The sequence below is a fragment of the Ictalurus furcatus genome, chromosome 13 (genome assembly GCF_023375685.1).
Source record: "Ictalurus furcatus strain D&B chromosome 13, Billie_1.0, whole genome shotgun sequence".
NCBI lineage: Eukaryota > Metazoa > Chordata > Actinopteri > Siluriformes > Ictaluridae > Ictalurus > Ictalurus furcatus.
Window position 1 is genome coordinate 9,027,175 of NC_071267.1, and position 16,664 is coordinate 9,043,838.

The window sequence follows — 16,664 nt, forward strand, 5'->3', positions numbered from 1 at the left end:
CAGTTGTTGCTGAACTACAACTAAAAACAGTACAAGTGGGATACGAAGAGGCTAGCCAGAACAGTACTACGTCTACAGAATTACACAGGGATATGCAGATTCTACATAAAACAACTCTAAAGCTATTGAGAGAGAGGGTTGGGGGGTGGGTGGGTTAGGGAGGGAGGGAGGGAGGGAGGGAGGGAGGAGGGCGCGGCCCGGTACCTGAGTGCTTCCTGTGTTGCCACTTGGTCTCCCTCCTGTGGTCTGCTTGCATATCCCCAATTTATGTTTTTCACAAAGAAACAAAAGAGAAGAGAACAAAACAGAAAAAATAAAACAAAACAAAATGGAACAGAGACGTCTTGTTAATAATAACGGGGCCAGTGATACTACAAGGCTCTAGACTTTTATTCTTGAAATGAAAAAGAAAAAAAAAACAAACAAGACTTCTAAGCACATAGGAACTTTACTTTAAAAGCTAGTTACAAACAGAGCACATGGCCAGCAAATGGCACACAGCGCACAGAGCAAAGCATACACGCAAACAAGAAAAAAAAAAAAATCATGAAAAATGTGAATTAACCATTTCAACACAGAACGTAAAAGGGTTACTAAAGCTAGGAACGCTGAATAACTACTACCAAACAGCACGGCACAAACAGGCAGTGTGTGTGTGCGTGTGTGTGTATTTGTGTGTGTGTGCCTGCAAGCAGCAATTGCATTACTCACGTGGGCAGTGTTGCTATTCTGGCTAGAGCGTGATCTCCTTCTGGATGTGATGCCTATATTTTCTCCTTTCAGCAAAGAATGGACCACATTGTCCAGAAAGGTCATCTGTACCATAGAGGGATCAACGTTCTGAGGCTCTAGTACCTACAGACAGGAGGTGGAGACAGTCAGGAAACAGGTATGCAGGTTATTAGTAGTATAGAGGTGTTTGAAAAGGGGTGTGTTGAATAACGGCGGCAGGTTTAACTGGATATACCTGGTCGTTCATCACAACCATAGTGCGGCTGAAGAGGTCGTGATGAGTAATGATGCCCGTGAACCACTGGGTGGCTGAGTCTTGCCTGTAAACTCGTACGCGGTATCCATTTAAAGAATAGGGACCTGGAAAGATCGGACGGACGGAAGACAGATGAGCAAATGCTGGCGTCAGATCAGAACCGCAGACTCGTTTCACTCCGTATCGGCGGAATTTCTCTTTCTAAGCACGGTAAATATTTCATCGTTTGAGTACACACGGACATATTAACACGTCTTAAGAAAATACTATTAATATGAAAAGCTATTAATAGGTTTCCCTGAGGGCTTCGGCACAGTCGTCAAGGTCACACAGACAGCCAACAATTCAAACAGTCTGTTTCCCGGGACACACGAGATACACCACCGTGAACTGTACAGCTATGATTAACTGTTTAACAGAACAAAAAACCTGAGCTGTCTGGCCTTGAGCCTCTGTCAAAACATCAGACCTAGAAAAATGATACCCGGGATGACAGTCGTGATGTAATTTATTTTGACATCTATAATATAATATAATAGTTTCTATATTCAGTCCAGTCTCATTATGCCGAAAGAAAAGACGACAGAGGTGGCTTTGGCTAATTAAAGTCCACCTTCTAATCTAACGTGGTGAAAATACAGAGCTTTTTTTTTTTTCTTTTAAAGCACACAGGAGAACAAAGAAGGGTGCTTTAAGTGTGCTCATTTGGCTGAATGAGACTAGCATTCATAAAACATCCTGTATTATGCTAGTCTCATTAATCTAGCCTAATGGGATATTTTTATTAGCTGAATCGGCTCTCGGTGTAAGCGTGACTAAATGGCACACGCCTAACATGGGCTGGTAGAGTGGTAGAGCTACGTTTGTGCAGCACCACTCCTTTTTTTTTTTTTTTTTTTTTTTTTTAGCTAGCTTGCTAATGATCGCCGAGTGTATAGCGTCGGCATTAATTCTCATCACAACATAAAAATAACAAGCCGATAAAAGATCACACGCATCCCGTCCATCTCCCGCCTCACACCCGGCGTATATTTGCTATGAATCTGGCTGAAGTAAGAAAGTGAGCAATTATTGTTTTAAGGTATTTCAATAGGAACTACTTTTTAAAGGGCATTTTTTTTTTTTTTTACATTTACATTCATGGCATTTGGCTTTGACTTACAATTATCTCATTTTTCATACAACTTAGCAGATAAGGGCCTTGCTCAAGGGTCCAGCGGTGGCAGCTTGGCGGTGCTGGGATTTGAGATTTGAACTCACGACCTCCCGATCAGAAGTCCAATGTCGTAACCAGTCATATATATATATAGAAAACATTCACACAAAAATAAGTGTACTCTAGCGCAAATATGATTATCAGCCATGTTCATTTTCAAATGACTGAACCCCCTCATATTGATACAAAAAAAAATTCAGATTTCTAAGATTAGATGAGGTCTAATCTTATTTTTATTACGTGTTAACTAATACTGATGGCTGCTTAATGTAAAACGTGGTCAGACACCTTTTAATAATCCAGCTTTGCAGCACTTTAAGCTAGAAATGTAGGTTATTTAGCCGGAAGTCTATCAATACTTTAACGCTCGATATCTCAAAAGCTTTCAGACTAAAGCCATGAAACGTTTGCATGATGGCCCGTGCTCTTCTGCCGGAGCCAGGCAGCGGTGTGAGAGCGTGCCAGCCGCGATGTGCGCTGGTCTGTCATCTCTCTCCTCGAGTGCCGCAGCTCATTAGGAGTCCAGACTATTTCCCTTTCATTACTGCTCAATAGTGCTGCTGCTGTACCCCGGTCCAAACCAGCTCACACCGCAGCTCTCCAAGCAGATACATGTACACGTAACGCATGTGCAAACAAAAGTCCAAGTCAAAGTACAGAACCAAACCACACTTTGCACTTTCTGCTCTCTCTCCCTCTCACCACCCCCGCCGACCCCCCTTCCACCCCAATCCTCCAACCAAATCCTTTGGCTTGGAGATTCTTTCCATTCTGCCGTCCTTTGACAGCTGCCAAGTTGAACAATTATATCTAATTGTTGGCCTGGAATGCTGCTGCTGCGGACCTTGTAAACAAGACCTCATGCCAAAAGCCACCAGAACAGTCTTCTAACTCAACACACACACACACACACACACACGAACGCACATGACTTACTATCCTTGTGAGGACCTTCCTTTGACATAATTATTCATGCTAGACTTAAATCTAACCCTAAACGTAACCTCGGTAACCAAAAAGAAACTGTTTTTTTTTTTTTTTTTTTTTTTTTTTCTTTTCCAAAATAAAAGCTGTGAATTGTATACAATTATATTCATGGGAACCAGCAAAATGTCCAGAGATACTGCCAGGGGAAACATGTGGCTAGGTTATTTGTTAGATAGAAAGAAACATATTAAGAAACCTAAACATATTTACTCAGCTGTATTCCGTTATAGCGTCTTACCTTGCATAAAAATTTCCTGCACCTTTTGGTCTTTTACCCAGCCTTTCACTTCTTCATGAAGCTGTGGATTGTCCCTGAGAACAGGACTCAAGCTGTCCACTTCATCCTGCACGACACAAGGAACAATAGCGCGTGTTAGTAATGGACAAAATATCATTTCACGATGGAGTTCGAGCTATGTTCTCGCTTCTGGTCATTTCGTTTTCTTTCTCATTTGTTAAGGAAAACACAGTGTTTACAGCATTGTAGTGCTGTATCGACATCAACTCAAAAATCTGAACTCTCCCTACTACTGGAGAAAACGACGTTCCGGTCACCTGCTACAGTAAGTGCACGCTAGCTAAAGAGCACCTGGTGCGTATTACCTGCAAATTAGCCGTGAAGTTATTTGTTTGCAGCTATTTGTTGTTGGGGTTTTTTTTTTTTTTCCCTCACCCTCTTTGCACAACAATCAAAGGACTCCACAGCGCTCTGCTAGTCCCTCAGGCACGCTCCACACCGCAGCACTCTGTTTCACACGCCTCACCAAGGTGTTACTATGAGAGGTGTGCTGTTGGTGTTCCAGTTGAAGATAAGTCTATGAGGTTTGGGCTCTGTAAGGATCAGGTGCTGGTGATGGTAGACTACTCTTCTAGGTCACGACAGTGACTTCGCACAAGAACTTAACTCTGTACTCAGCTTATTTCCTGAGGATGTCCTCGATTTCTGCTGACTTCATTCGAAACGAAAATGCTTTGTCTACATTCGTCCAGAAGTTGGGCTCCCGTGACCTCATTCGCGCCGAGCCACCGCTGATACACACACAGCGAGCAACCTTCTCCCACTGGCAATCTTTCAAAACCATGCAAGAGCCATGAAGGCATACAGAATATATAATAAGAACCACATCATGCTAGGAAGGACTTCTTTTCTAAATGTAAATAATTGTAACGTTTCCATATTTAAACTTTAAGATAAAAGTTGAGGGTTTCGTCTTTTAGTGTACGCATTCCTAATAAATGCTTGATTCAGTATTTATCATACTGTCTATCTTCTGACAAATGACTAATAAATCTCAGCCTGTTATAAAAACAAAACAAAACAAGATAACGATAAAAAGCTTGCGGTTCAGTCTCCGTGTTGTTGTGTATACGATCAAGGTAGTGTAATGGTCATGTGGTAGGGGCTTGACGAATCAGGGAAAGATACGCAATGATCCAGAAGAACCAATCGGGGGGGGGAATGTGGGAGAAGCCACGCCTTCAGTTGTAACCGTACAGGACACGTACACACACGGCAGTGCTCAACCGTTTAACGGTGAACAAGAGAGCACGGCTGCGTCCGAAACCGCGTACTTACCTCCTATATAGTAGGCACAATATGTGTATTTCAGCTACTATATGTTAGGTAAGTATGCGGTTTGGGACGCGGCCCACGGCTTCAAGCAGTCGTCTATTTGCACGTACAGCACGACAAATAATTAACCGCACTTGAAGTGTTCGTAAAAATTGTGTACACAAAACGGTATACGGTACCATAACGAAGACCAACTGTATGTCGATACGTGGAATTCTGGAGGGAACGTCGGACGGCGTGGCGCGGGGACGTAATGACGTGCGCTGTTAATCGATCTACGTTCTATAACATGTAAAACGGGTACATGAAAGGAATATTCTAAAAGCGACTCATGTAAACACCTTAATCACAATATTGTCTTAGATTGCTTCCGCAATCTCTCGGAAAAAATAAAGCCACCGATTAAACAGGAAATACGCGGCGATTAAATTAAGTGTGCAAAGTCATACACGTTATACAGTGGTCTGTAACAAGACATGGGCTACATTTCTGTAGTAGCCCTGCAGTCAGCTGGGGTGTGTGAAAGAGTGTGTGCACGCATGTGTGTGTGTGTGTGTGTGCATTTGTCAAGGGTCAGACGGTGAAAGGGAAATCCGCCCACCACTTCCATTAATTGTTGTTGGTGATGAGAAGTGGGAGGAGGCCCATAGGAGAAGGAGCAGAGCCAGACTATTTACACGCGCACACAGCGTGTCTGATAAAGGGACGAACACACACACACACACACACACACACACACACACAAACAAGGTACAAAGTAAACAGCAAACGCAGCCCACTGTTGGGTGGAGCTGCTTCCCTGCAAACGCTAGTAGCACGTTTTTGCACACTGATGTCTCGTGCAGGTCAGAAAATCCGCGCTGTGATTCACACTAGAAAGTGCGCACTTCTGCTTCGCAGCGAAAGCAGAATGAGGAAGTCATAAATACAAGAATATGACTGGCTGTGATCGCGAGGGGAGCCGGTCAGGTCACGGTTGCGTCATGTAGACAGGCCACGGGATGGGTGTCGAGGGAACGTTTCAGCAGCGTCGTGACTTGCGCCTGAGTGTGAACGTACGTGTCACTTCCTGTTCCTCTGAGAAAACGCAAACACCTCTCTATTTTCGGGATTTATTCGTCGAGCTTCAGGCTGCATCCTGGGCAGCCACTTTGTGAATCACAGCGTTTCTCGCTCTCTCTCTATCTCTCTATCTCAACACACACACACACACACACAAAGATTCCTTTCATCTCCCTTCATAAGATCGCACTTACAACACAATCTTGTGCTCAGTGCTTCTGTTTATCTTTCCCCATCTCTTTCTCTGTCTTAACGGAGAGCAAAGATGTCTTGTTTGGGTAAGTGATAGCGTGAATGCCGAGTGGAATCCCTGTACAGATGAAAGAGTGTATTCTCCGAGCAGACGGAGTCACTTCACAAGAGCTGGGAGATTCTCCGTAACGTCTCTAGCAAGACCTCGTTTAATGGATGTAGCTCTGCAATCCGTCTCGAGTGTCTTCTGTCAATTCTCTTTCACCCCCCGTCCTAACCTATATTGTGCAAAATCATGCAGGCCGTGCTGTGAAGGGCACAGCAGACATCCTGTGTGTGTGTGTGTGTGTGTGTGTGGGTGTGTGTGTGTGTGTGCTTCACACTCTCTTGCAGGAGCGGGCTGCCATCCATCACTTTAACAGCAGTGTGTTACAGGATTTTCCACATGGCCAGCCGTGGAAGACACATGAGAGAGAGAGAGAGAGAGAGAGAGAGAGCGCAAGAGCGAGAGAGAGAGAGAGAGAGAGAGAGAGAGAGAGAGAAGGGCGGGTGCCGTGTTTTGGAAACTTGGAAAGCATTTCCAGATACCGGCCTTCCCCCATCCATATCTCTCTCTCCCGCGCTCTCTCTCTCTCTCTCTCTCTCTCTCTCTCTCTGTGAACAGGATGAAACGGAGTGGGCTTTTCTAACACAGTCCCCTACAGCGCTCAGAGCCAGTTCCTGACCACACGAAATACCTCTGAATAAAAAGGCAGCTTTGGAAAAGTCTAAACATACAAGCGAGCTCTGAAAAAAACAACAACGTCAAAGCAGCGGCCTGTGCGTTGTCATACTTCACACACAGAAGACCTTTTTCGGTAAGCGGGGAGCAGCAGGGCTTCTGCTGAAACAGAACGGATCCATTAGTATTCGCCTCCGTGCCGAGCCACCAAACCGCACAGGGATGACGTGGAGGCTGCTGGCGAGCCCTGTGGCCACGTGCCTGTGCCATCTGGGCGCTGGGGACGTGAGGGCTCTGTTCACCAGCGACCACGCTGCACTGACTCGGGGACTGCGCGTAAGAAACAGAAATCCATTCCGATGTCCATCACGCCGAAGTGAGTGCTGTTCGCGGCAGCTGGTTTTGGACTAGCGTCCCGAAATTATCTCTAGTTGACCCGCAGTCCTGCTGTACTCCCGATGCTGTCCCTTGTCTCTGTCTGGAAGACAATTCAATCGACAAGAGCTCGATGTCTAGTGTGGAATGAATATGAGCATGATTAAATGATCGACGTTTAAAAACGGCGTAATGGAGCTCGGGCTTCGTTGGGAAGTCGCTGTAATGAGTTTGCTAAGTACTGGCTAGTGAAATTTACATCGTGTTCATTAAGAATAACTCGGGAAACACTCATTACAGATACAGGCGCTGCATGACTGAGTGCCCGGCTCACATTTATCAGCTAATTCTCACTCTCTCTGTGTGTGTGTGTGTGTGTGTGTGTGTGTGTGTGTGTGTCCATGTCTGTATCGCCTGCACGTCAAGGTGAGAGTGCACAGGAAGCGCTCTATCTTTCTCCTACATGACCATCTCCCCTTTCCCTTTCCCTCTATCTCTTCCATGCTTATTTTTCCACTTCTCTCTCTCTCTCTCTCTCTTTCTGCACCCCCCCCCCACCCCCACCCCCCCCTTGTTCATTCTCTTCTCTCTAACTCTGCTCTCCTTTCCTGCCCCCTCCTTCCTCCACATCAAGCTGCCTGATTGATGGTGCTGCTCTGGTTTCAGTTCCTGCTTTCTCATTCCTGCGCTTCGAGACATGGAAACTAAACACACGTCTTAATAAGCAGGTCGATTTCACATCTAGAGCTCTGCCGAACGGTTTAGCCTATATTAGTGATCAGTGTAGCGATTTTATTATTATTTTATTTATTTATTTCATTTTTTTTTTTTTTAAACAAACAACAACAACAGTCTGGTCTGCAGAACAGCTGCACTGCGTGACCTCTTTAAGCCTCAGCCTGAGAGAAATGCTATTAGTCCAAGTGACTAAAACCGCCTCTGACCTCGACGGTGAACTTTGCGTGTGTCATGAGGGAGAACTGGAGCAGGACGGAAATCTAAAATAACTTTTGCTTGTGTGGTGAGGGGTGAAAAAAATACGCTAGGATCTTGTAAATGCTGATAGAAAGTAAACAGAAGAATAGGCTTAGGGACTGTTACCATGGCAGGAGGCAGCATGGGAGAACTGACACAATGCTTGCATCAGACAAGTGAATAAACAGAGAGCGAGAGCGAGAGCGAGTGGACTGAGAGTGGTTTTGCGTTTGCGGCAGCGCTTTGCTAAAATTGTTGGCTAAGAATGACTCGCAGAGAAAGTGACAAATTTCCAAAGAAAAGTGGGGAGAAAATCAGGAATAATCGAGTCATAATAACGCTAAAAGCTTCGCCGAGGCACATTACAGTATCAACGGTAAATGTCGGAGGACTTAAGGAGGAAAAAAAAAATAATAAAAAATCGTACGTGTGCTCGATGAAGCTTTTGTTGGAGCGCACTGACATCATGGATACTCGGCGCTCCTGTTGCTATGGCGATACTATGTATGTGGTGTGTGTGAGAGAAAGGCTTGTTGCTGGGGTAATAAAGGTGTGTGTTTGTCTCTTTATGTGGGTGTGTGTGTGGGCAATAAGGCAGAAATCGGAGCTGTTTCCAGGATAAGGTGCAACATGACAGTATGCAGTGTTGAGTGTATGGAAACAGGTCTCGGTGTGTGTGTGTGTGTGTGTGTGTATGTGTGTGTGTACGACGCTTCTCCAGATATTTGGCACTGTTTTGTGTGAATGTGGCATGAAGTCATAGGAACATGAGACTCGGGGCTCTGTGACACTGAGGACGTGTGGATGTGATGTATGATTCTTCATTAAATAGGGAGAGCCTGTGCCAGAGTGATATATGCCTCTTCGGTAAATGAGGTGTGTGTGCGTGTGTGTGCGTACGTGTGTGTGTGTGTGTGTGTGTATGGGTATGCACAAGTGTCTGGCCATTCCAGTGAATAGTGACACAGTGTTGTATGTATGTGTGTGTGTGTGTGTGTGTGTGTGTGTGTGTGTGTGAGTGTTACTGCGAGGCAGGGTGCAAACACGCACACACACAGATCTGATCTCAAACTACAGCAGCTGCTGCTGCAAACACACACACACACACACACACACACACACACACACGCACACACACAGTTTTCTGGTGTGACTACCTGGCACGGTGATATTAAGCATCACTATATTCTTCTGCAATATGGAGGCGGTCTTGTAAAGTGGATGCACTCGTAGACTCACTTTTTCCTCCCTAACTACACTCGGTTCCCTCGGTTCTTCACCCCCCCCCCCTCCCCCCCTTTCCTTCTCCAGCTCTCCAGCCAGTTGGCTTCTTACACAGAGGCTCTATTGTAGCCTTTATGCCGAACAGATTGCAATGGTTCAGCCCTCCCGCCCACCCCCAGGCCTTCAGTGCCGCAACGTGGAGCGAGGGCAGGAGCATGTCACGCTCCCTGCCGCAGTATATGATGACACTTTCCTACTGCGGCCCGCGAACGATCGGCTATGAGGACGGAGGGTTTGAGGGAACGTGCGTCTGGAGGCTTTGGATTACCGGTGTACTGAAAGAAACACGGAGAGAGAGAGAGAGAGAGAGAGAGAGAGAGAGAGAGAGAGATGTGGAGAGAGAAAAGCAGCACTATGTTTACTTGTAATGTCCTATGGAGTGATCACATTCCCCACTGGGGTGCACGCTGTGCCTCTGGATGCAGAGGCGGTGTGCTTTCTCATGTTCGCTAGCTCTCTCATTACCCAGCCTGATAGTTTTTACATTACAGACTCATCCATTGTGAGTCGGCGAGGAGCCGTGGTGATTTTCTCTGTGTGTCTGAGTGAGAGAAAAAGAAAAGAGAGAGAGAGAGAGAGAGAGAGAGAGAAAGTGTGTCCATGCGCAAGCCTTTTTTTTTTTTTTTTTTTTAAAGGCCAGGCAGTCTGACAAGAACATAGTGTTCTGCTGAGCACCGGGAGAAACTCGAATGAAAACAGGGTCTAAAATTGGCCCTGCAGGGGATGGCACATCACACATCGATTTGCTTCATTTGTTATAAAACCTTCACATGCCAGACTTGCTCCTTATTTCTTTTTCATCTCTCCTTTTTAAAAATAAATAAATGAATTTAAAAAAAAGCGAGCGGCCGCCTATATGCACGCCTGTACGGGTGAGCCTCGGCGAAATCGTTATTACTAGCAGCAAGGTCGTACGCTGTTCCACGGTACACAGCTGGATCTGGGATACCTCTGCAGTAATTACCACTATAAAAGGGCCGCTCCGTATGATCGGAAAGCGCGTGACGCTGACGTACGGGAGATCTGCTGCACCTCGATTCTACGTGCAGTCAGGTGTTATGGCCACTTTAGGCAGAGGGAGGGGGCGCGGGCTCTAATTTGCTGGCAGATGGCTTTTCATTATCCGTTCGGCGAAATGGTGCCGGGCGCAAAAAAAAGAAAGATAGTGGGACTGAAACGTGGCGTGCATATAAATCAAGCAGCGCACGAATACTACAGAGATTCCCATCTCCCCATCTGTCTCATGTGTTTGCTTCTGTCATTGCGCGCTGTCATTGCGGGGTTTTTTTTCCTCCTTCTCTTCCCCCTAAACACGCCGATAATTAAGGAGTTTCAGAGAACGGAGCAGTGAAGAACAATAGAGATGGAGCTCTATTTACGCTGTCATCTCTAGGCCACGCTTGTAACGACCCGTACGTCTGCGCAAAGCCGGGGGGGGGGGGGGGGGGGTTAGGTGGGAACGGGGGGAGAAAAAAAAAAAAATCACATGCTGTTATATTATATTATTCCAGAAAGAGCTAATGCCTCTGCAGTGCGATGGAGAATCCATCATGGAGGACAGGCGAATGTAAATCGTGGGCCGGCGTGACTGTTCCAGGGGATGGGGTTACCTAGCATCGCTGAGTAAACACAAGGCTGATTCACTGATTCTCCGTTTAAACACAGCACTGAAATATAGGCCACACACACACACACACACACACACACACAAATGCTCACCTGATAGGGCTGGCATGCTCCGTCATCGGTCAGGAAGTCCAGCTGTCTGTCGGAGAAGAATTCCACAGCGGTGATGGAGCCCAGAACGCTCTTTCCTACCAGAGGCTTGAATGTCTGTGGAGAGAGAAACACACACCGCATTACACCCTGTGCACCACTTACTAATCGTCCAAAAAAAAAAAAAAAAGAAAGCGTGAGTGTGGCAGGCTAAGCGCTTCAAAGGCGGCAAAGATAACTTTGATGTGTCGCTCTCCGAACCCACCCGCCCACTACCGCCAGCCCCGAATTGCCGCTGAGCAGCTCTGATGTCGCCGTATATCAGCGTGATCGCAGCCGTGAGACTCAGTGTCACCAAACGTGCACCTGAGAGAGGAGAAGTGTGATATTATATATATATATATATATATATATATATATATATATATATATATATATATAATATAATATTACTCCAAGATTGGAAGGAGATAGACACAGACCTCTGTTAAAGGCATCAGTGCTTGATCTATCTGCGACTCCTAGCAGGATGAGTTCTGAAATGTAGTGGTTGAGATGAACTGCAGTCAGTCAGTCAGTTCATAAAGCATGTAGGTCCTCGTGGGTGAGAGTTTGTAGAAAACGTAGGTGTAGTGTTACGTCGCTCATCCGTGTTTTCTCCCTAGATGTGCGTCAGTATTCTTACAGTGAAGCAAAAGTGTGAACCGGTCTGAACTTCACTTCGTAACAAGTAGGCTCTCCATTTTATTTATTTATTTATTTACTTATTTAAAAAAAAACCAACCACCACAAGAGACCGCATGCTGTCTTTAACGTAGCTGGATAGTCGTTAACTTCCGACTCCGTGCGTTTGAGCTACAAAGTGGGAGAAAACATGGCCGCCTCCATATTTGTCTCTTGCTAGTAACAGTCTAGCCAGCTGATGATGATGACTGATGTATATGTTCCTCCACAGACAGCCATTTGTATAGTCAGTGCTGTAGGTTTAACAAGCGGATATGTCGGTACGTCGACTGATCTAAATTTCCGAGTTGACGTGGCCTTTTCTTTGGTTTTGTATTAGTCAGAGGTCGGGAGATATCTTTCCAGGGTGTAGATAACCCCTGTCTGATAACCTGATAAACTGTCAGTTTTCATTGTATCTCCAGTTTCTTGGCAGAACACACGATCCTCGGTGTGCACGTCTCTCTTACTTCCTGAAAAAGTCACGATGGGTGAGTAGGCGGGATTTGGGAATCGGGAGCTTGAGAGTAGTGCGTGAACCTCGTCTGCAATCGCTCATACGGTCTAGTGTACACACTCTTACGTCCACAAACCGAACCGACCGATTCAAGTCGTGTACCGTGAGCCGTTCGGTTTTAGGGTAACCCCAGATAACACGTGAAAAAGCTAACTAGTTCCCCTCGTAGCGTTTAAAACGATCAAACAAAGCTTTTTCCCATGGATACGTTCACAAGAAAGCTCTTATCGCAGTACCGCAGTTGCGTGGTGTGTTAAGCCCTCGGTATATTACTCATCCTCGCAAGGTTACTGAGAGGCTGAGCTCGAGCTGTAATTAGAGCCGTCCACTGCGGCAGTAGCACACTACAGAGGGTTTTTACAAAGGGGTTTCAAGCAGTCTCTGCATGCAATTTCTACTCCATTACACTACTATAAGAGGTGTGTGTGTTCTGCGTAGTTGTGCTCTTGGTCATTTAAAATCCTGTAATGACCCATGGCTGAGATGGCAGCTGTTTAGGAGGTGTAATGTGCTTGTGAAAGAGCCTGGAACAGTAGAAAATGAATACGGCGGGGACGGATAGCAGACGTACTATAGTCGTATTCAGAAGAAGAAGAAAAAAAAAAAACCAACAACAGAGGACATTATCTCTCGCGCTGCCTCGTCTCTTAAATGTCTACGTGACATATTCTACACTCCACCGCCGAGGATTAGGGCTGGGGTGTTGTGACACAAGTCAGTACAAGAAATACTACATACGGTCATTAATCTACACTGGCGAACATGTATTCGTGCCACATGGAGTTTGCCAGGGATGATTCGATTTCCTTTGACCGTGTACAAGATTAATCACTGACCCAAAAGGGACAGCTGATCAAGATTCGAAGCCTTCTACGGCGGACAAGAAAATGGAAACCTGATGAGCCAAGAGAAGGACGAGCAGTAATTCAACCCTGTTAATATAAACGGCTCTATACCGGACGATCGTCCGGCGTGGGGAAGAGAGAGGAGCGCAGTGCTCAGTCTGGCACATCTCTGACTCACTGTAATAACTCCCGATTATTGCGCCAGCTTTAATTACACTGCGCTGCTTTCGTTAGATATTTGAATAAAGTCCTGGGGGGTATATTTTGGCAAAGGTGAACGACAGCTCGGCCTCGTGGTTCTGCGCTTTCCCGATCTGAAATCGACGTACGCGCAAACGCTTCTGACAAAGAGCGTATTTCTGGAAAAGTCGTGGCAGGCCGAGTAAAGCCGAGGCGCGTCGGGAGCGCGGTGGCTGGGGAGCTGAAACAAGGCTACGGTAACGCTGCCTGTTTCTAGGGCAGGTAAATATAGAAGCAGCACATCTGAGCTACGGATCTTAAAGGGGAAAGGCAAAGAAGTCGCTTTTCCTCGCTGTAATGAAAACATTTACACGTAACGTAAAACCCCGTACAAAAAATACAGGTGCGAGTGGAACGCAGAGCACGAGAAAACGTGAGGCGTTAAACAAGTATTCTGTCTGTGTTCGTATTTTCAGCGCAGGGCGTGTGCAGGTGGAAGTGTGGTTTCACAACTTGCTGTGTGTGTGTGTGTGTGTGTGTGTGTGTGTGTGTGTGTGTGTGTGACAGTGTTTTCTGAAGTTTGCCAACATCTGCATGACCTCTGGGTGACGCGCACCACGCTCGACTGGGTATTAAGCTGTGAGACATGACACAAAATGGCAAATATAGATCAAGATACTTCCATGATTGTGACACTTTTCGCAATCATGGTATTTATGTAATGCGAAAAAGTTCAATATAACGAACTATTAAAAGTAATTACAAGGGAAATGAAACACTCAGGATTTTCACTGCTTATAAATAAAAACATAAGTAGTCAGGCTTATGAAAGTGCTAATTATATATTAATAATGTGCAATACCTCTACAAGGTGTATAGTGACATATATATATATATATATATATATATATATAATCACAATATAGAGTAGATATAATCCAGTGGAAAAGGTCTTACCCAGGAACACACTGTGCCAAAGTTGAAAGAAATTCCAGAAATGATGAGGAAGAAGGTGATTGAAATACATCAGTCTGGGAAGGGTTACAAAGCTATTTCAAAGGCTCTGGGACTCTAAAGGACCACAGTGAGAGCCTTCATCTCCAAATGGAAAAACTCGGCACAGTAGCGAACCTTTCCAGAAGTGGCCGACCTTCCAAAACTCCCCCAAGAGCACAGCAACTGCTCATCCAGCAAGTCACAAAAGAGCCAAGGACAACTTCAAAGGACCTACAGGCCTCTCTTGCATCAATAAAGGTCACTGTTCTTGACTCCACTATCAGAAAGACGCTGGGGAAAAATGGCATCCATGGAAGAGTGGCGAAGTGAAAACCGCTGCTAACCGAAAAGAACATTAACTCTCGATTGAATTTTGTCAAAACGCACCTTGATGATCCTCAAACCTTTTGGGAGAATATCCTGTGGACTGATGAGTTGAAAGTGGAACTGTTTGGAAGACAGGGGATTCGTTACATCCGGCGTAAACCAAACACAGAATTCCACAAAAAGAACATCAAACCTACGGTCAAGCATGGTGGTGGAAGTGTGATGGTGTGGGGATGCTCTGCTGCTTCAGGGTCTGGGCGACTTGCAGTAATTGAGGGAAACATGAATTCTGCTCTCTACCAGAAAATCCTAAAGGAGAATGTCCGGTCTCCAGTCCGTAAATTAAAACTCAAGCGCAACTGGACTATGCAGCAAGACAACGATCCAAAGCATAGGAGTAAATCCTAGTCCTAGAAGGAAGTGAAACTCTGATCTCCAGTTACCGGAAGTATTTGGTTGCCGTTATTGCTGCTAAAGGTGGCATTCCGTACAGAAAACGTCACCATGTCAGCGATTATACATTATTTGTCCACCACACGAGGTCGTGTGAATACGCTGTTACTATCAAAATAATACCGTGTAACGTTAATACAAACCTGCGATTGGAATTCCAGCTATAAATGCTGTTTAATCTGCAGCGCTGTAGTATATATCAGTGTACAGCAGAGCGCTGATGATTTTATGGAAATGAAGAGATCCTTCGTGTAAGAAATGTGAGCGTTTCTACCAAAATACACTGACAGGACATGGACATATAGGACGTATAAATGTTTCTTCAGCAGGTCCGGTACAAAAACAATGAAGGAAGGAGCTGTTCCGAGAAAGCAGAGGCTTGGAGACAAAGCCTGCTTCGAAAATATTGTTCTTTGCGGGCGCTGTGAGGCAGCCTGTAGCTTAGCAGTAAATATTTTATAAGGCTGGCTGCACTGGAATGTAAAGAAGAAAGGCGGCTGGAGCTCATGCATAGCTAAGTGGTTTGCAGGCCCAGGCATTTCCATCACTCTCTGAAACGTTTCAGGAGTCAGAAGGGGAATGGGAGGCTGCAAGCTGATCAAGGTCACAATGCAACACAAACCCTACGCGCACACACACACACACACACACACACACTCATATGTGCCCTCCTGCTGTCATTAGCACACACACAAATCCTGCACATCTTTTTTTTTTTTTTTTTTTTTATAAATCTTTCTCTCTCTCTTGTTCTTGATCTCGAAACGTTTTCATTATGAAAGCCGGCGACAACAGGACGCTTCATGGCAGGGACGGGAAGGAAACAACTTTTCTGCTGTAGCTGAATCAAAAGGACACGCAAAGGCGAGTTTCCCCTTCTGCATGCGGCCATATTTAGGTCATTCCCGTACACGGCGCGCTCCCGCTGACAGACGAGAGGCTGAACCTGGTGCTTTATCCGGGCTCAGGGTTGCAGCTTTTCCACAGGCTTTTCCAGCACGTGGTTTATTTTAGATACGCTCGGGCACTGCATGGTGACTCGCTTCATAAACCCACAGAGACTCGAAGAGCCTGAATAGTAGCTTGGATGGAGTTTCAAGATGTCTGGGGTCCATATTTATCAACTGTATCGGTAACAGGACATGATACTGTGATTGGAGTTCCTGTGAGGTGCCACAGAGATTGGTGTGTTTGTGTGTGTGTGTGTGTGTGTGCATTCAGCTGGAAGTGATTCAATGAGACAGACACACATTCCTGCTGCTTGCCTAAAAAAAGTCATGGGAACTTTACCCACACTCCAAAAAAAGTGTGTGTGTGTGTGTGTGTAACCTGGGGTGACCTACTATTTCAGAACGTACCAGCTATGCGCTTCCTTTTTTTCAAAAAGAATTTCTTTACGGCTCCAGAGGTTAAGGATCATCCTTAGATTTATGATTAGTTACAGACATTTCTTATTACGCACAGATAATTCCATCCATCCATCCGTCCATTTTCCACACCGCTTATCCTACACAGGGTCACAGGGAGCCTGGAG

The 16,664-nt window shown here is 45.6% G+C and overlaps 1 protein-coding gene across 3 annotated transcripts in view; it reads right to left on the reverse strand.

Annotated features, from left to right (window-relative positions):
- Window positions 1-16,664, reverse strand: part of jmjd1cb (jumonji domain containing 1Cb) — a 144,219-nt gene that overhangs the window by 23,277 nt on the left and 104,278 nt on the right. Inside the window, exons 3-7 of one of the 3 annotated variants that reach the window (XM_053639654.1) lie at window positions 11,093-11,206; window positions 3,430-3,535; window positions 968-1,092; window positions 712-855; window positions 205-246 (exon numbers count right to left, since the gene is read on the reverse strand). In XM_053639654.1, coding sequence (XP_053495629.1) covers window positions 205-246; window positions 712-855; window positions 968-1,092; window positions 3,430-3,535; window positions 11,093-11,206 — 531 coding nt within the window. Of the gene's footprint in view, window positions 1-204; window positions 250-711; window positions 856-967; window positions 1,093-3,429; window positions 3,536-11,092; window positions 11,207-16,664 lie in introns of all 3 variants that reach the window. The other 2 variants (XM_053639653.1, XM_053639655.1) reach the window with 2 other exon arrangements.